The 21,055-nt window shown below is 31.6% G+C and overlaps 1 protein-coding gene across 4 annotated transcripts in view; it reads right to left on the bottom strand.

The window, feature by feature from the left end:
- Nucleotides 1-21,055, bottom strand: part of Ork1_0 (open rectifier potassium channel protein 1) — a 45,066-nt gene that overhangs the window by 10,501 nt on the left and 13,510 nt on the right. The window contains exons 1-2 of one of the 4 annotated variants that reach the window (XM_054232453.1): nt 8,630-8,762; nt 166-1,980 (exon numbers count right to left, since the gene is read on the bottom strand). The exons of 1 other annotated variant lie outside the window; for it this stretch is intronic. In XM_054232453.1, coding sequence (XP_054088428.1) covers nt 166-178 — 13 coding nt within the window. In that variant the 5' untranslated portion in view covers nt 179-1,980; nt 8,630-8,762. Of the gene's footprint in view, nt 1-165; nt 1,981-8,629; nt 10,024-21,055 lie in introns of those variants that run through there. 2 more of the 4 variants (XM_011178435.3, XM_029038073.2) reach the window with 2 other exon arrangements.

The raw sequence follows: 21,055 nt of genomic DNA, 5'->3' as shown, positions 1-21,055 counted from the left end.
TTCTAAGATGAATTTTGTTATGCAATCGCTGTGGAACCAAAAGGGGACAGCTAACTGACAGCACACTTTCGAACAATGAAACACGTTCCGAGGTGGTTACGCGAGGTCGGAAAACCCCAAACCTGCACGATGTATCTACTGTAGTTGATTTCGTCATCCACTTACTTTGGAAGTACATAAGAGAGGCCTCAGCTGCCCGAATGGGAACTTTAAGACAATGGAATATGTTATTAGATATCCGAAGATCCCGAGATTGATGACATCAGAAAATCCTATGAAATCTTCCTTTCTCAGAATGTTTTTGTTAACCAATCGCTGTGGAACCAAAACGAACTCTTGCGGACAATGAAATGCGAAAGCGAAAGTTGTATTTGGCGTAGAAACCGCTTTAAGCGATTATAGCCGAATCCACCAGAGCGCGCCACTCGTTCCTCCTTTTTCCTTTTTTGCGCCAACTGGAAACACCAAGTGAAGCCAGGTCACTTTGCACTTGGTCTTTCCACCGGAGTGGAGGTCGTCCTCTTCCGCGGCTTCCTCCAGCGGGTACTGCATCGAACACTTTCAGAGCTGGAGGGTTTTCATCCATTCGTACAACATGACCTAGCCAGCGTAGCCGCTGTTTTTTATTCGCTGAACTATGTCAATGTCGTCGTATAAATCGTACGGCTCATCGTTCCAACGTTTGCGGTATTCGCTGTTGCCAATGTTAAGAGGACCATAGATCTTACGCAAACCTTTTTCTCGAAAACCCCAAGAGTCGTCTCATCGGATGTTGTCATCGTCCACGCTTCGGCGCCATACATCAGGACGGGAATATTGAGCGACTTGTAGAGTTTGATTTTTGTTCGTCGAGAGAGGACTTTACTTTGCAATTGCCTACTCAGTCCAAAGTAACACCTGTTGGCAAGAGTGATTCTGCGTTGGATTTCAAGGCTGATATTGTTGGTGTTGTTAACGCTGGTTCCCAATTTGACGAAACTATCTACTACTTCAAAGGTATGATAATCAACAGTGACGCGGGAGCCAAGACGAGAGAGCGCTGACTGTTTGTTTGATGACAGGAGATATTTCGTCTTGTCCTCATTCACCACCTGACCCATACGCTTATATGCGATATTGAGGAGACTTATACCACAGTAATTGGCGCATATTGTGGGGTCTCCCTTTTTATAGATTGGGCAGAGCACACTGAGATTTCAATCGTCGGGCATGCTTTTTTCCGACCATATTCTACAAAGAAGCTAATGCATGCACATTATCAGTTCTTCCCCGCCGTATTTGAATAGCTCAGCCGGTAGTCCATCGGCCCCCACCGCTTTGTTGTTCTTCAAGCGGGTAATTGCTATTCGAATTTCTTCATGTTCGGGCAATGAAATATCTATTCCATCGTCATCGATTGGGGAATCGGGTTCGCCATCTCCTGGTGTTGTACTTTCACTGCCATTGAGCAGGTCGGAGAAGTGTTCCCTCCATAATCCCAGTGTGTTCTGGACATCCGTTACCAGATTACCTCCTCGGTTTCTGCATGATAATACTCCGGTCTTGAAACCTTCTGTAAATCGCCTGATCTTTTCATAAAATTTTCGAGCATTACCCATGTCGACCAGCTTTTCAAGCTTTTCATACTCACGCATTTCGGCCTCTTTCTTTTTAGTTCTCTTCAGTTCTCGATATATGTCCCACCCCGAACGTGTTTCTCAACGTTGTGAGGTAGGCAGTCTGTTTTCTCTCCACTGCGGAACGACAACTCTCATCGTACCAACTGGTTTTTTGGCGTTGACGGAGACCAATTGTTTCGGCTGCAGCAGTATGCAATGAGTTTGAGATGCCGTTCCACAGCTCCCTTATATTGAGATACTGATGAGTGCTCTCAGAGAGCAGGAGTGCAAGTCGAGTAGAAAATTGCTCGGCTGTCGGTTGTGATTGCAGCTTTTCGACGTCGAACCTTTCTTGTGTTTGTTGACGGTTCCAAGGTTACCTCTATAAAATAAAGAGCTTTGAAGAATACTTCATACTGCAAAATCAGTTAAATTAAACGATAACTAGAAAAACAAAAAGTTCAAATATTTCATAAAAATATGTTGGAGATGCCGAGGTGGTTACGCGATAGTTCAACGGATGAAAACCCGATTTTCTCTGGAGCATCACTCATTACCCCTGGCAACTGACAAGTGAGCACTTCTAACATGTATATAATACCTTATATCATCGCTTATAAAATTTTCCGATGCCTTTAGACAACTACAAAAAAGCTCAAATTTTGCTTCATAAAACATAAAAAATAAAATTTATTTTTTTGCTTTATTTGCCTACAAACATACGTAAACATGTACCTTTACAGTACATATTTACATAAATACATTTGTATGTACATAGGTAGTTCGCGTTTTATATTGCAAGCGAAGCATTTTATTTTGATTGCATTGACGGAATGTAACTGATAAGTGATACAAAAACCTAATCTTAATGTCGAACAGTGAAACAACTACTAAATCATCAAAACTTAAACGAAATTAAATAAATAAAATGTCATTAAGTCATTGTAAATGTCAATAAAATGTACTTAAAATGGAAAATAGGAGCGTCAAACAGGCAGTAAATATAGTAGGTACACATCTATATATACAAATATACATATTATACTTATTACAGTACTTATACACACATATGTACGTCTATATATATTTACATATGAACAACTAAAATTACATAAAAACCAGCTGCGCCATTTGAAACGAAATTAATTAATTAAAATAAAGTTTTCTAAAATCGCTGATTCACTGATTCACTGATATTGGCTATCAGTTTGAAATAATAGTACAAATTATGTATGCGGAAAATGCGATCATGCATAAAAATACACCGACGAAAGTGAAAAGAATAAAACCGAAAGCGTGCGCTGCATTTAAAGGCACAACGAAGTTATCGATAACATGTGTTATGAAAATCGATAACTGCAAAATAATCAATTTTTTGTTTTTCTCTGTAATTTTCACTCCTACTATGTAACCGCAAAGTTGTTATCGATAAATATCGATAATACATGATATAAAAATCGATAACAGAAAAGTTTTTGTTGACATTTTTTTGCTTATTTTGTTTTGATTGCTAATTTTCACTGCCATCGCAAAATTTATATCGGTATTTATCGATAATACTTGATATTAATATCGATAACGGCAAAACTTACGCCAAATTTATTTACTGATTTTGTTTTGATTGCTAATTTTCACTGCCACCGCAAAGCAAATATGGATATATATCGATAAAATATGATATTAAAATCGATTACAGCAAAATTCGTGCTTCAATTTGTATTTTTACTGTTAATCACCTAAATACCATCACTATGTCATTCCAGAGCCGTGACTCTTTAAATACTGCTACTTACAGCCAATATACCCATAACACACGCTATCAACATCGATAACAGCAAAATATGTGCTAAACGATTACTCTTTTTTTGTTCTTGTTGCCAATTTTCATTGTCTCTATATCAAGACAAAGCCGATATCGATAATTATTGAAATTATCGATAACAGACGGAATTAAAATCGATAACAGCAAAACATGTGCTACATTTTTTTCTTTTTTTTTTTGGCTAATTTTCAGTGTCACTATTTCACCGTAAAGCCATGACACTTTAAATACCGTTACTTCCGAAAACCATCAATCAGTGACATCACACACGAAATGGCGTCGGCAACTACAATGGAATTTACGAAACATTTGACAAACATTAGTGGCATATTACATAGTTAGGTAGCAGAAGACAATGTGTAGAGATTTTTTGATTTGAAGCAGAGATTTCTTTTGAGATCCGCAATTTATTGCTTTGAATACGACACACACGCGTCAACAATAAGTCATACTTCCGCGCTGAACTCGGCATCATTGTAAGCCGGCAAACGGCAGGTACACGCAGCTCAGCTACCGAGCTGGCAACGCAAACGCCCATCTAAACCTACTAAGCACATGAGATTGCAACGCCGAATAGATCGGTTGTGCCTTTCCCCGACTTTTATGCGGTTCATTGGGCATATTTTGCCTTAATTTACATCGGCTACTTTTGTCGCACAGCTAAATTTCAATCAACTAAGCGAGACAAAAGCAAAAAAAAAATTCCGATCGTAGGTGTGTTTAACATACAAATTAATTCGTGTGCGAGCGGTTCGCGGTTCGTTTACGGAAGCGCTTTTACGACGATACATTACTTCGAATAGCTGTGTTTGCAGTTTCGTTGGTCATTGGTCGTTCGTCGGGGGGCATTCAGCTTGAATTTGCATATCGTTTTATGAACAGTACGTGTGTTTGTATGGATGACAACTAACCTACAACAATACCTAACCTAATCTAAGTGGGGAGGGGGTAACGGCAATTATTTCAAGTTCGATGTCAATGTTTTGTGTTCGATTTCGTTTGTATTTGGACACTACTCATTGTTGGGTTTGTGGGTCGGTGGGTGCAGTTTGGTGTCTATAGGTTTCTAATAACACCAAATGTAACAGAACTTTCAATAGATTTGCTCAAGTTCACACAAATATTTCCTATATTTAATTCTATTGATTCACCGGAGAAACTATGAAAGAGTATTGAGCTTTCTGTTGACTCTGTCAACCATTTTTTAGCTATCTAGACTCTTGTTTCCGCGTGTGCTGGAATCTTTTGGTTTCCAGTTAAGCCATTTAAGCATATCCGATTCAGGGCCTCTAAATCGTGTTATTTCCAGGGTCTGTAAATTCAAGCACATGAGTTGAGAAAGTATCTATAATGTAAAAAAATACGACCTTTGAAAGTTTCTATCGATCCTTTGATGAAATATCCGTGTAAAGCTCAGAACCAGCCATAAGTTGTTATATACCAATACAAATTTATAATAAGACAATATAAAATGTTCCATAAAAATCAATAAAGGTACATGATCGATCTTGTCTCTTTTAACAAACGATCTTGGGTGTTTCTAAGAGCCTTTTGAAACACCAAAGACATTGGTTTGCGACGCCTTTGGAAGGCTGTGACACTGAAATGGTCTTGTTTGGTTTTCTTAACCTCGAGCGCTGTCGAAATTGATTGAAGAATACTTTTGGTAGAAACGAGTCAATTTCAGAAACATTCAAAAGGATTGTTATACGAAAAATCTACGAAATGATAACCGAGCTTAAAGTAGTCTTCAAATGGGCTGCCATTGTTGGTTATCAGATAAAGGTCAAAATTCTCTAAAGAATGAAAGAACTAAGGAATAAAGAATTTATTAAGAAGATGGATCAATAACATACGTGGGTTCGAAAGAAAATTGAAAGCAATTTTGTTCAAAAAAGCTAATAGCTCTCTTGAGAGCAGGAAATAATATTCATAACGATTTCAGAAGATCATAAAAAACAAAGAGTCTCTAAAACTCGATTTTAAGAAGGGACTAATGAAAAAAGACTCTATCAACAGTTATGATAAATAACTGAGGGGTTCCGAAAGAGTGAAAAGAAAACTTGAAGAGGTTTTGATCAAAAAGGAAAACGGGTCTCTTGAGCGTCAAGTTTAAGGAAACGGAATGAAGCCGAATGTATAACTGGAAAGTATATTCGAAAAATTTTGACATACCGACGAATCTGCACTTCCGATTTCCGATGTGATTGTAGTATACCGAAGCAAGTGTCTTTTCAACAAAAGAAGGACTAGAGAGCAGGAATAATATTCTTAGCGATTGGAGAAGTTTTAGTAGTTATAGAGTGATTAGAGACCACTCAGAGTTTATGAGCTTATACAACAATATCCCGGTTAGATTGGGCTATATGATCATCGACATTGCTATCATACTTGTAAAGGCTTTGATATATTTGGTTTTCTAAAAATGCGTAAAGTAGTCAAAAATCTATAATGCAATTATCCAAAAATAGATACAGCAGAAAAAAATGCCGAATGAAAAAAAATTACATAAAAAATATGGAAATATTTAAATGCGTCAGCAGTGACTAAAAATATCACAAAACTTTTTTCGCCAAAATTTCTCTTTGCATTGGCCAGTTAAAAGCCTTGTGTGAAAAATTATTATAACTCCCACCAAAATAAAGCAAATATGTAGCTCAGCTAAGCGTCTGCACTGATTTGCTTAGGCAAATTAGAGAACTTTTATAGTTACTTTACATAAGTAATTAACACCAGACGAAATAAACGCTAATAAATTGGATTTTTATAGTCGCACATTGAGCTTGAGCACGCTGAAGCGGCTGACAGTGATGTGCAACTGAGTTGAGACGAGTATCGATAAACAAATAAAACCGCATTCCAGCCTTACTTAGTTGTAGACGATTTATATTTATAAGTAAAAATCATTTGCCGAAGTGTTAACGAATTCAAAGAGTAATAGTAAATCGTGCACGACCAGCAAATATTTGCATTTTAACGGTTTGTAATGCAAATTAGGCGGATATGGATGTTTTACTTGGGTAAATAACGAAAAAAATTTGAGTTTTTTTTTCATTAAAAATCAATTAATAAAACTATAATGACGCATATGCTTCAAAATGCAGTGTAAATTGCTTTAGCAATCAGCTGAGATTTGAATTTTACGCAAATTTATACAAAATCCTTGACTAAGCAACGGTCATAATTGCGAATATATACTGTATTATAAAGGGTTTTTCAATAAGAGAACTACAGATATCAATGAAATGTTTTATTCCTTTGAAAGTACATTCGATGCCATTATGTATGGAAATCGATTTCTTTTGCATGGCCTCCACGGGCACGCGGGCAGAAGTCCACACACTGAACCCCATTTTCGACGGTTTTCAAGCATAAATCAACCGTCGCTTGCTTGTTGGCATAGACTCAGACTTAACGTAGCCCCACAGGAAATAGTCTAACGGGGTCAAATCGCACGACCAAGGCGGCCAATTGACTGAACCATTTCGTGAGATAACATGTTCACATTCCTGTCCTGTTGGAACTACATATTGTCCAAGTACATATCATCCAATTCGGGCCAAAAATATTCGGTTATCATTGAGCGGTAGCGATTCCCATTCACAGTAACGTTCTTGATCATAGAACGTACGGTAGAAGTACGGTCCAATGACGGCGTCGGGATGAAATGGTGACTCACGGAGTAAGTGTGGATTGCTGCCTGACCAATAACGCATATTTTGCTTATTAGCCATTCAGCCAGAAATGAGCCTCATCGCTGAAGATGAGTTTTCGATGGAAATTCGGATCATTTTCAAGTTGTTGTTCAGTCCAAGCGGCTTCAGTTCTTGCGTCAATTTGATCTTGTAAATATGTAGGCCTAGGTCTTTTCAAAAAATTCGCCACAACGACGTCACAGAGCTGTCCAACGCTTGAGAACGACGTGTGAGCGACTGATTTGGGTCTTCCTCAATTGCTGCGCTAGCGGCAACAATATTTTCGACATTACAGGCATTTCTCGGTCTCACTGGTCCGGGAACATTTTGTACTGTGTCTGTGGATTCAAATTTTTCCACTAGACGACGAATTGTTGATCTGACAGCACGATTATGACGACCATAAATCCAATTTATGGACGTAAACGAAAAAGTCAAAAGAGCGGGAAAAAGGGCTTCGTTTGCTGTCCCTATCGGTCTACTTTTGTAGCGTCCCTTTTGAAAAACCCTTTATATATGTAGGTACTTAATAATTACACAGCCACACAAAAACAAATTTGACCTGGGTCTCTGACATAGTAACGTATATTTTTGGGGTCGCTGAATCCATTTAACCTCATCGAATCAGGTTTGGTTTTTTGATTTGAGATAACCCCAGAAAACCAATATGACGAAGAGCGAATTTTAAAACTCATCGGATTCGCCTGAAACTCGTTATTCGGCAGTTTTCGTGGTCGCTGATTACGAATTCGGTATTGGTTTTTCAAAATTCGAAATGGAGGATCCAATATGGTGGACAATTTTTGAAAATTTCATCGGAATTGCTTGAATCTCGTGACTCGGGAGTTTTCGTAGTCACTGATTACGAATCCGGTGTCGATTTTTCAAAAATCAAAATGGCGGATCCAATATGGCCGACGATTTTTGAAAATTTCATCAGATTCGCTTGAATCTCGTTACTCGGGGGTTTTCGGGGTCGCTGATTACGAATCCGGTGTCGGTTATTCAAAAATCAAAATGGGGATGCAATATGGGGAATGGGGGCTTAATATGGTTAAATAATTCCTGTACGAAATCCCGAAAATACGGTATTTAAATTTCGGGATCCCGAAGTTTCTCGAACATAATTATTTGTAGAATATATTTGCATTGTATTTTAAGTTTATTACGATGAGATATAAACATTATTTAATCCTGGAACTCTATTGAGGCCTATGGCATTCTATACCAAAAAATTGGGGTAATTAGAAAACAACAACGCACACGAATTTTTAAGTTTTATTTATTTTTTATTATCTTATAACGGCACTTCACATTATTGATATTCAATTTTATTGGAAGATATGTCATTTAAGTCACTAAATATACAAATTTATGTTGATAAGCAGTAAACGCGTGTGTTTTAGAAACGTTATAAACATACATATATCTGTCACAAATATGCGGGATCCCGAAGCCACCATTACTTAATACCGAAATTTCAGAATTCCACAAAAATTCACATTCTTACTCACCATTCATTTCAATACGTTCACGCAGATCCGTCGCACGTTGTTGCTTCTCGATGCCATGCTCTATGTGATAGTAGATGCTGGCACCGAACATCAAATACGCTATGTAGAAGATGAGCAATAGTATCCAGCGTCGCGGCGACATAACTCGGCTGACACAATCCTGCTGCCTCTGTTGCTGCTGCCGTTGGCGCGCGCTACCGCAAATACGCACTTTACCATGCGGAAACACACGCAAAATTTTGGCAAACATCAAGCAATACATTTTGAGACAGTGATTTGTCGGTGGTTTGACGAATGCAGACAAAGCAGAAGATAGGGTAAACACAACAAAAACAAATCAAATAATGCACATTCGGAATTTTTGGTTTTTGTATGCGTGCAACGAATCATTTGAAGGTGGCCTTGGTGGGTTTTTAAGTTCGTTTTATTTAATTAAAATTTAATTTAATTTTTAAAATTTTTTTTTTTAATTTTTTCTTCAATATTTTTTTATTTAAATTATTTTCTTTTATTTAAAAATATAAAATTTTTTTGTTAAAATATTTTTTTTTATTTAAAAATATTTTTTATTTATATTTTTTTTACTAGAAATTTTTTTTTAACTTTTTTCCTTTATTATTGAACTCCAAAACAACTTGCACTTGCAATTTAGCGCTAGCAACGCGTTGAACGCCGCCGTATGCACTTGCCGCGAGGAATATAACGCGCAAACTGCTGACTCTGTCGCTTCTAGAAGCGTATTCAAAGGCAGTGTAGATATATGAAATCGTATCAAGAGAATATAAAATCAAATAAAAATCTAAGAAAATAGAAACAAAACATTCCAAATACTCCATTGTGTAGTAAGTGCTTAAGTAGCGCCTGAAGTGGGTGAGCGCATTATTATCAGCGCCTTTTGACCAAGCACCTGCGTCGCGCCTCCACACCACAATGCGTCTACTACGCCCACTGTCGCAGAAACCAAAGAAACTGTGATATTTTATTTTTTTATTATTTTTTTTTTGGACTAATTGAGCGCCATATAATTATTTATTAATTACAGAATGTAGAGATTCCAAATCTGCGCGTATTATGTATCGAGAACATCATAACGCTGCTCAGCATTATGCTCATGATTGCCGTTAGCTGTATGTATGTACGAGTATGCGTTCAAAGAATGTTTACATTCGCGTATCTAAGACAGGTGTGTATTTTTATTGACAAAATATACCGTACAATAGATTACGAGTTACTTGAAAGTGTTTATAGCAGTGTACACACGGCGAAAAATTGCACTGCATGGCGAAATCTAATTTACTATTTTATGATTGTTCAGTACGAGGTTCATTATTAAATTATTATTGTTTAGTGGTAATTATTGATAATTGATTATTGTAAGTTTTATTTTAAAAAGAAAAATTGGTGATTTTTTCGTTTCAATAGCGTAGATAAAATATAGATAAGTATACGGTAAATAGTAGTAAATATTTTAGTGTGATAAAGAGAAGGTATAATAATAAAATAATATAAAAAAATAAAAGCAAATATAATTAAATAAATAAAATAAAAAAATCTAAGAAATTTATAAAATTTAATTTAAATTCAATACAAAAATTACAAAAAAAAGAAAATTATAAAATTTAAATGAATTTAAAAAATAAAAAAATAAACGAAAATATAATTAAATAAATAAAATAAAAAAATTACAAAAAAAGTAAAGAAATTTATAAAATTTAATTTAAATTTAATTAAAAAAAATAGAATATAAAAATTACAAAAAAAAAATTAAAGAAAATTATAAAATTTAAATGAATTTAAAAAATAAAAAAAAAATAAACAAATAAACGAAAATATAATAAAAAAATTATAAAAAAAAAATATTTTTAAAATATAAATAATATAAAACATAATTTAAAATTATAAAAAAATTAAATAAAAATTAAAAATAAATTTTAAAAATTAAAATAAATATATATATTAAAATACAAAATATTTGTATAACGTAAAATATATATAAATATATTTGAATAGAAAATATATTAGAAAAATATATTATATATTCACAAAAAAAATTAAACTAAATACAACAAATTAATGAATAAACCAATTAAAATATAAATAAAGATTATAGTTTTTTTATAAAAAGAACTTGTTTATAATATAAAATAAATAAAACAAACTATAAAAATCACACAAATAAAATAAAATAAAAAATATAAAAAAAAAACAAAAAACTAATTATAAAAATTAAATTAAAATTGTGTTTTAATACAAAAAATATTTATATTAAGAAAAAAAGCCATAATATATATGGAAAAATTATTGGAAAAATAATATTAAAGTTAAAAGAGAGATAAAAAAGATAGAATAAAAATTATATTTACAAAATTAAAAACAATAATAAAAAAATTAATAGAATAAATGAAAAATATAAAGTTATGCTAATATAATCTATTGGAAATTTAATTGAATAAAATAACATAATAAGGAAATTGTTAAAATAAATTTTATAAATAAAAAATGTTCAACAAAAATGTGTATGTAAATTGAAGAAAAATTAAAAAAAAAAATGTAAAAAAATTAATAATTTGATATAAATTTATTTTTATTTATGGAATTTAATACGTAAAAAAAATATTTTTTTTTTTCAAAAAATTTTAAAATTGAAGTAAAAAAAATGGAAATATTTTTTTAATAAAATAAATAAATAAAAAAAATATTTAACTAATTGGAAAAAATAATAAAAAATAACTAAATAAAAAAAATATTCAACTAATTTTTTTTATAAAAGTTTTATAAAAGTTTTTTTTTCCCAATTTTTTTTGCTATTTTAATTTTAAAATTAAAAAAAAAAATATTTTTTTAACGTATAAAATTCCATAAATGAAAATAAATTTAAAAAATATAAAATTTTATTTAAAAAATTTTTAACTTAAAAAATTTTAACTAAAATTTTTTATATAAAATAATATATTCTTAAAATTAAATATATTAAATAGCATAAGCAAACAGTAACTAAAGAAGTATATCTCCAATATAAACTATAATCAATTTGACTGCTTTTTGACAAATTAAACCGAACCAGAAATTCAGTTTTTGTTTAATTTTAAATATTGATTTTTTTACTATACGAGTATAAATATACAATTACAATCTACAATTTACTCTCTTATTTACTGTTATAAACAATAAATTCATAAATATATAACTGTACTCTAATTAAAGTAAATAGCAATAAAACCAATTCAAATATCATATTAGAAGGTTACTCATACGCCGTGTCAGACTAAAGCATAGTTTAGAGGTTGATTAAAAAAAGTAACTCCAGAGCTTAAATATTGCATTAAATTATGATAAAGGGTAAATAAAGCACTTTAAACGCAAAATATATGAAATTTATATAAAGAAAAAATTAAAAAAAAAATTCGTGTACTAAAAATTTCTTTCAGTGTACCTAAATATGGATATAATGTCACCATGACAACAATTAAATAGCAATTAAATAAATAAAAAAAAATTATCGATAAAGCATGTGACAAATTCGAGTGTACTACGAAGATTAAATACTTTTTTTGAAATATATAGAGATAGATATATACATTTCAATAGTGAAGTAAAGGAAGAAGAAGAGAAGGAAAAGAATTATTTTAACCAACAAAGACTGATTTATGTATGCATGTTGCAGATATAAATAGAGTAGATAGATATTGATTCTACTATCTCTTTCTCTCTCTCCCTCGATGGATCCATGGACCAGAGAGACTGCGTGTGTTTGTTATGCGCATTAACTCGCGTGACTTTTCCCCTCTTACGGTTTCCCAAAAATAATGTTTATTTAGCTACGTAGACGTTTGATTCAATATCTACTATATTTTCTATTTTTTATTTATTTCTATTTTATCGTCATGCCTTCTGGGTTATTTGGAGATAAGTAACTCGCAATAAAATTCTTTCTTTTATTATTATAATCTTGATTTAATTGGAATGACCCCACCGTAATGGCGAATCATCAATTCTTGTAATTGTAGAATTCTTATTAAAAACTATCGGCAATAGTGAGATACCAGAATATAGTTGCCAACGGCGGAGGATGCGTATAGAATAAATACTAACGTTATATTGCTCTTGTCAGTAAGTGCCACTTTAACCTAAGACGCCATTTTTTAAGTAGTACATATGTCATTCTGTCCCCATTCTCTCCACAAATATTAAACACTTCAATTTGATTACATTTTATGAGTCAACAATGACGTTGGACCAACAAACAATAAACTTGTAACAGACACGTGACTTTAAGAGAGGGATAGTGACAAAGATATAGATAGAGATAGAGGTAGAAATAGAAATAGAGATAGAGATAGAGATAGAGTTAGAGTTAGAGATAGATATAGAGATAGAGATAGAGATAGAGATAGAGATAGAGATAGAGTTAGAGTTAGAGTTAGAGTTAGAGTTAGAGTTAGAGTTAGAGGTAGAGGTAGAGTTAGAGATAGAGTTAGAGTTAGAGTTAGAGTTAGAGTTAGAAATAGAGATAGAGTTAGAGATAGATATAGAGATAGAGATAGAGATAGAGATAGAGATAGAGATAGAGATAGAGATAGAGATAGAGATAGAGATAGTGATAGAAATAGATATAGATATAGATATAGATATAGAGATAGTGATAGTGATAGAGATAGATATAGATATAGATATAGATATAGATATAGATATAGATATAGATATAGATATAGATATAGATATAGATATAGATATAGATATAGATATAGATATAGATATAGATATAGATATAGATATAGATATAGATATAGATATAGATATAGATATAGATATAGATATAGATATAGATATAGATATAGAGATAGAGGGATAGAGATAGAGGTAGAGACAAAGATAGAGATAAAAATAGAGATAGAAATAGAAATAGAGATAGAAATAGAGATTGATAAGCATAATCCATCCTTCTAAACAGCATCAACTGTCTAGGATCTAAGTAGCGCATTCAGAAAGCGCAATTCAAAAGTGAAAGGATGATCTCCATTTTTTAATTTTTTTAAACGAACCCAGATTGAATCCGCGGAACCTAGAACTTCAATACAAAGTGGAAAAGATAAGACCACGTCCTTTCATATGAATTTTAAATTAATTTAAAAACACTAATCTCTAGTGAAATCAAAATATATTTAGTATATTCTACAAACTCTTCGATTTATCGATTATTAACTAAACAGACTGACAAAAATATCAGTGTTATCGGAAGACCACAATCTACGGTACTTAACTTTATACAGACAACATAATAATTCTAAGAAGTAGAGGCCGGTCATTTAGTAAACACATTATAAATTTGATATTGGCGGTCTCCGAAGAAACAGAAAGATATACTACATATGTACATATGTATATAGATATAGCTTATCAAACTTAAGCTTTTTATGGCTATAAAATTTTTATATGTAGGTCAAAAGCGCGTAATTTATAACAAATCTACGCGACCCTTCTTAATATTGAAAATGTTGCGCTGATATCAACTACCCGCTTCTTCTTCTGCTTCTTCAACGCACAGTAATTACATTGTTGCTATACAATTTTCGGTGAGTATGCTTGTGTATATCTGATACCAGGTGTTGTATGCCGCGCCTGTCGGCAGATTAGAATTTAAGTAATTAACCAATTATTAAAGTAGTTAATTGCTTTTTTATAACCTGGTTACTGATATCTCGAACATATATAAAGATTATTTGAGACGACTATGCTTTGCTTTGATTTATTGGTGGAATATTTCGATGATTTATAAATATAGGGTATGTTTTGATTTATATTTCTTCTTGTTATTGTTGTATTAATTGTTTGTAACTTGAGTAATTGGCTCGAAGAATTGATTAATTGTTGGAGCTAAAGACAAATTAAGGTTTTTATAAATTATATGTGATTTTGATTTTTTTTTCACTCCAGGATGCTCGGTGTTTTAGTGGTAAACTCATAAATTGGAAGCTCTATATGAATTCTGAATGTCCTGATATACCGTTTTAACGATGGATAAGGAGACATTGTTTCTATCTTCAGGTCTTACTGACTTACATACTCTCTAATAAGGTAGCTTTCATCGAAAGCTCTTTGAAGTGTGGCTGCTGAGCTTTTAAGTGTTCGACCGATATGTTTAAGCCAGCGAAGCATCCACGACTTTCTTACTATCTGATAAGTTAACTTTCACGGAAAGCTTTTTGCGTGTTAAGCTTTTTAATGCTCGATGGTTATATTTAAGTCAGTAAGGCCTTCACAACTTTCATGGTATCTAGTAAGATAACTTTCACTGAAAGCTCTTTGAAGTACATGTGTTAAGCTTTTAAATTTTTAATTGGTATGTTTAAACCAATGAGGTTTCAATGAGTAAAAAAATGTACTTTATCAATTGAAAGCTTTCGACGAGCTTAATATACTCTGCATACTCTTCAGTAAAGTAGCTTTCACCGAAGGCTCTTTAAAGGCATGTGTTGAGCTTTTAAGTGTTCGTGGACCTCTTATGACTTCCAAGATCACTAGAAAAGTAGCTTTCACCGAAAGCTCTTCACGTGTTGAGCTTTTACGTGCAGACAAGATATGTTTCAGCTTGTTACTCCTGCCTGCTTGCTTACGAAAGTCAAGTAGTCTACTAGTAAAGTATCTTTCTGAATCCAGGAAGGTCATGTCGTTTTACAAGAATGTTATCACAACAATTACATAACTTTATAGCCTACATTTGTAAGCAAGCAATGAAGAGTATTTGTAAACAATAGCTCATCGCATAAATACATAAGCGATTACATTTCCATAAGTAGTAGCACCTAAACGACTTAAAGGCTCACACTTATCACTTAATAATCGATAGCTGACGAGTTTATGCCAAGCACTTACATCGACTAACGCTAACACATTGATACTCGTAAACTCGTGCCTGCATTTATACAATATTAATGAAGCGCTTAACGGATGATAAAACAAACTCGACACTTAAGTGATATACGAGATGATGATATATCCATATCATATAAAGGCAGTTGTTGTAAGCAATAAATATTATAAATAAATGCGTGATGACGTTGACATTAATCATTGAATTAAGGAAAATAACATTGATGAGAGGAAAATTTCGGTGTGCGATACCGTACATTTATAAGAGTGCAGTGCAATGCAAATAAAATTGTGTATATTTTGCTTACTTTCTTTGAAATATTTTAATTTTTCATAAACAAAATGTATGAATAACACTCGAGATAGAGGCTACAAATTGCAGTTGTAGAAACAAATATTATTTTCATTAATATATTTTTGCTTTTACTACAGTATAGGCTGACAGCCTAAAGCTCATTCATAACTCTCGTAGAAAATAAGTACTTGGCGAGAAAATAAGTAGTTTCTGTTATCAATTTCGCAAATGCTATTTGGTTAAGTATGAAATTTTCAGAATTCTAGTGTTAAATTCTTACATTAACAATGTCATAACTATTAATATGAGAGTAGTGTTGTAAGTCGTTAATTTTTCGAGTGCAAGTACAGTGACGTCTCGATAAATATGTGTTTAATACACGATACTATTTATCTTCTTCAAGCTTTCGCATTTAAAAGGAGAGAAAATTTAAGAAATTCTTCAGAAAAAGTGATCTAGCAAAACTGCAAAATTTAATCCTAGACCTTAGTTGTCAAAAACACACATCGGGGTTATTGTCAGTAGAATTCTTTAAAGAAGTAACAAGCTAAGATCTTGAAAACTGTATATTTTTTTTACAATCATTAAGTGTGTCGGACCACTATATGTTCTTCATCTATATAGACAATAAGATTTCGTTGATATTGTGATACCAAATCGAGAGGATTATGATTAGTTTTAAAAATTAAAGTTTCTTTAAAATATAGCACTGAAAATATATATATTCAGTACTTTGGATTACTTCACATAGGGTCAATATTTTAAGAAAAATTATTTTTTTTCGATGGAATTCTTCATTGAATTTCGAAATTCGAAGTCAAATTAATACTTCAATGGATTTCAGAATTCGAAGTCAAATATTTCCATTTTCGAGATTAATTTTGAAAAACGAAGAAATTATTTTCTTATTAAAGGCTTTTAACTTCGAAATTCGAATTAAATATTTTGATTTAGGAGGCTACCTACGAAAAATGGCGAAATCAGTGCTTTATTTACGGTTCATTATTTCAAGATTCGAAGTCAAATATTTAAATTTTGAAAGAATTCGAGAAACGGAGAAATTGCTTTTATATATAGCTTTTAATTTCGAAAATCAAGGTCGTTTTCAATCATGCCTCTTAATTTCGAAATCAAATATTTCGATTTTCGTGTCTAAATTCGAAAAATGTGGAAATTATATTTTTATTTCTGGATCTAAATTTCGAAATTCGAAGTCAGATATTTCGTAATTCGCAGCTTACTGCGAAAAACTGAGAAATTACTTTTTTATTTAATGCTCCTAATTTCGAAATTCAAAGACAAATAATTCGATTTCGAGACTAACTTCGAAAAGCTCTTAATTTCGAAATACGAAGACTAACTAGGAAAAAGGCATAAATTATTTCGAAATTATGGCTCTTAATTTTTAAGTTCGAAATGAAAAATTTCGTTTTCGAACTTTGAAAAAAAAGTTACTTTTCAAAATATTATATATGCTTCAGCTAACTTCAAAACATTTTCAAAATTCATATTTTCTAAGTATTTATCGCACGCTACTCGTACATATATGCGATAAGACGTGATTTTCCGTACTTTCCTGGCATACATACCGCCTGCGCCGCCGCTTATTAGCAGTTGATTGACATTTATTTGACAAAATAACGTACGGTAATTCCCCCGCACACCGCAACGATCCAGACCGGACACATTTTTAGCAAACTTACGTACAAAAATTAGTAACTGCGGTTGTTTTTTTTGTTGAAAAAGAAGTGAAAAATGAAATCACTGTGGCGTCAGTTGTTAACATTGTCAACAAAATAAAGACATTAACGTGAAAATTATATGTTTGTATGTTTGTATGTATGTGTCTGTGTATTTATATGCACAAGTGTCAATGCATATTTGCTAAATATTTCTATACGTGATCAGTGCTAAGTTGTTTTTATTAGCGGCATTACAGCGAAATTAGAGTGGCAAAGGAAGTGCATATTTGAGATTTCAAAGTTATTTTTCCATCAACGGGAAATGCAGTAAAAAATAAGAGTAAAAAAATTAAAATATTTTATATAAGCAGATAACTGTTATGGTGATTTAACGCTTTATTATCTTTTGACCACCAGCAGGTGTGCCATTTTTTGTCAAAAAATAATCAGTCGAGCATACATTCATACATACAGACACCTGCTTGTATTTCCTCATTCAATTATGATATTCAACGTTGTTGACATTATTCTTATGACATTTTTGTATGTGTCAACTAGACACTTCTGTATATTTACATTAACAACAATGAAAACAACAAAATATATAGCCACCGAAATTTTTCGAGTGAATTCAGCAAATTGTCACATTTTCACTTTGTACAATGGCTGTATTTAGCAGTTGAAAAAAATACCAAAATCCAACAACAACAAATTCAACAAATAAATCGTCTTTGAAATAACGAAAAACGCAAATAAAGCTCATTGATCGTGATTTTTTCGCAGAAATATTATGACATCAAATAAAATGACAAAAGACCGTTAGCACATCAGTGAACTATTTTTTTATAAAAATAAAAAAATAATCAACCTTTACGTGCATTTATTGCAAATATTTTCAATAATCTTTGAATGCTTTCATATATTTATGCAGTTTAGAATAACAAAAAATCCTTACTCCCAGTTCACACTGGCTACAGCTTTTTTGCTAAAAAATACGTGTTTTTGAAAAAAAAAAAAAAATCAAGTATATCAGCTATGATTTAAACTGTTTATCAGTGAGATCCAAATAAAAGAAGGCTTTGAACACAGAAATAGTGAATCCTTAAGGCGAGGAATCTAAAGGATATCCAACACTGAATGGCTAAAACTTCTCTTTAAAGAGTGTATAAATACTGGAGTCCGTTTCCAAGGCTCAATCACGTTTTTAAGTTTAAGGCACACTTAAATTTTTACCACAAAGTTATCGAAATATCGATTATTAGATGCTAAAAATCACAAACATGCATTGGATCATACTTTAAATACAAATTTAATTTTAAAACATCCAATTAACTTTATTTCTATCGAAAAAGTAATCGATTTATCGATTATCAAAGAACATAGTTATCGAAATATCGATTATTGGATTATCTACACAACTTGATTTCTATCGAAAAGTTAATCGATAACCAAATAAAAATATCGATTATTGGATGATAAATAATCGTGATACACGCAGTGAATCACAATTTTAATATAAATTTAAATTTAAAACAACCACACAACTTGATTTCTATCGAAAAAGTAATCGACATATCGATTCTCAAATAACAAAGTTATCAAACTATCGATTATTGGGTGCCAAATAATCTTGAAACATACAGTGAATCACAATTTTAATATAAATTTATATTTAAAACATCCACACAAGTTTATTTGTATCAAAAAAGGTATCGATTTATCGATTACCAAATAACATAGTTTAGAAATATCGATTATTGGGTGCTAAATAATCTTGATACACGCAGTGAATCACAAATTTTATAAAAATTTATATTTAAAACATTCACACAAGTTTATTTGTATCAAAACGGTATCGATTTATCGATTACCAAATAAAAATATCGATTATTTGGTGCTAAATAAGCTCCAAACAAAAATTTAAATTTCAAACATCCACACAACTGTATTTCTATCGGAAAAAGCATCGATTATCAAACAAAAAGTTATCGATATATCGATTATTTAGTGCTAAATACTCTCGCGAAATGCAATGAACCATATTTCGTACTAAATTTAAATTTAAAACACCCACATATGGTAAGCGGTACGTCTCGACTTTCGAAAGTGTCAATTAAATTAATTATAAAACAATATAAACTATTTTTAGCAAAACAAAACCAGTCGAAATATTTTTTTTCTGTATTAATTGACAATAAATAATTAACAAGTGTCTGTTAAATTGTGGGAGCGATGGCACAATGTGGCGCTATATATTGAAAAAAAATGTAAATGTATTATTTGGGTATGGTAGATTATAAAACTTTACAGCATAACCCACACCTTTTCATAAGAAAATTTAAATGAATAATATATAAATATTGCAATATTTGCTTAAGATTAATTAACGCAATAAATAATAATAATAAAATAAATGTAATAAAATATTGTTGAGAAAATTTTGAAAAAGCGTTGTCTGGCAACTTTTTGATTTTATGATTTTTAAAGGAGTTTTATCCATTCTCAAGATATTATAAAATATAAATGCCTATAAGACGTAGTGGAAATTTTGTCAAAATAGTATATGATTTTTATTTTTTTTTTAAATGTCTGCTCACCTTGAGGCAGTATAAGGAGTGTACGATGAGATAATCGATTGTTATCGATAGCATTAATAATTGCCATCTAGTCTCACAGTTAATAATAAAATAAAATATTTGAAATTTTGTATGTCGAAAATGAATATTTATACAACTGTTACACTGAAATTAATAAAAAATGAGAAAATAACTCTAAAACAAAGTACTACACTGAACAAAATTAACTTTTGCCCAAATATTTTTTCTCTGTATAGTAGAATATTAGGCGCCTTGATATCAATATTGACGAACTGTATCAGTAATTAATAAACAAAAATATGTCTTTAAATGCTTATTTGCTAAATTAAATTTATTTTGAAAAGTTTGATAATTCTATGTATAGATCATTTATTTTCAAAGAGATAACATAACGGTATGTACATATTTGTATATACTTATGTATTTTCTAAATAATCTTTGATTTACTCAAGTGCATGTCAAATGATATAGCATTTTAGGGTGTTAGGGTGTGATTAAGAAATAATTATAATAAATCCAAAAAAATATATAAAATATTTATAAGAAAACTCATCAGAACGAAAAAAAGATAAATTTGCCTAGTAAATAAATATATCAGACAACTTGATGAAACATAGGATTCCCCTAATTGAGATTAAACCCGCTCTGAGGCAATCGTAGGCTGTCTTCGATTCGCCAATTTCTCCGCTCACTATCTTTGCAGCTCTCTTGTTCAAGATTTTACACGGAAAGGCAACAACAAAGTTATCGAGTTAAAGTTTTTACAAGAGACCATATACTCCATATACTCTCACTAAAGTGATATAACCGCTATCTAATGCTACCAAGTTTTATTTGACACATTTTAGACTAGTTTTACTATTGTGAATGACTCAAAGGACGAAATTGACAAAAACAACCATGTAGACACTTTTTATTGATTTAAAGTTGAAATAAATTATAATTTTTAATTTCGCAGACGAATTTTTTGGACTTAAGATAT

Source organism: Zeugodacus cucurbitae, chromosome 5, assembly GCF_028554725.1.
Source record: "Zeugodacus cucurbitae isolate PBARC_wt_2022May chromosome 5, idZeuCucr1.2, whole genome shotgun sequence".
NCBI classification, from domain to species: domain Eukaryota; kingdom Metazoa; phylum Arthropoda; class Insecta; order Diptera; family Tephritidae; genus Zeugodacus; species Zeugodacus cucurbitae.
The sequence above is the reverse complement of the archived record's forward strand: the minus strand, read 5'-3'. Positions and strand labels throughout refer to the sequence as shown.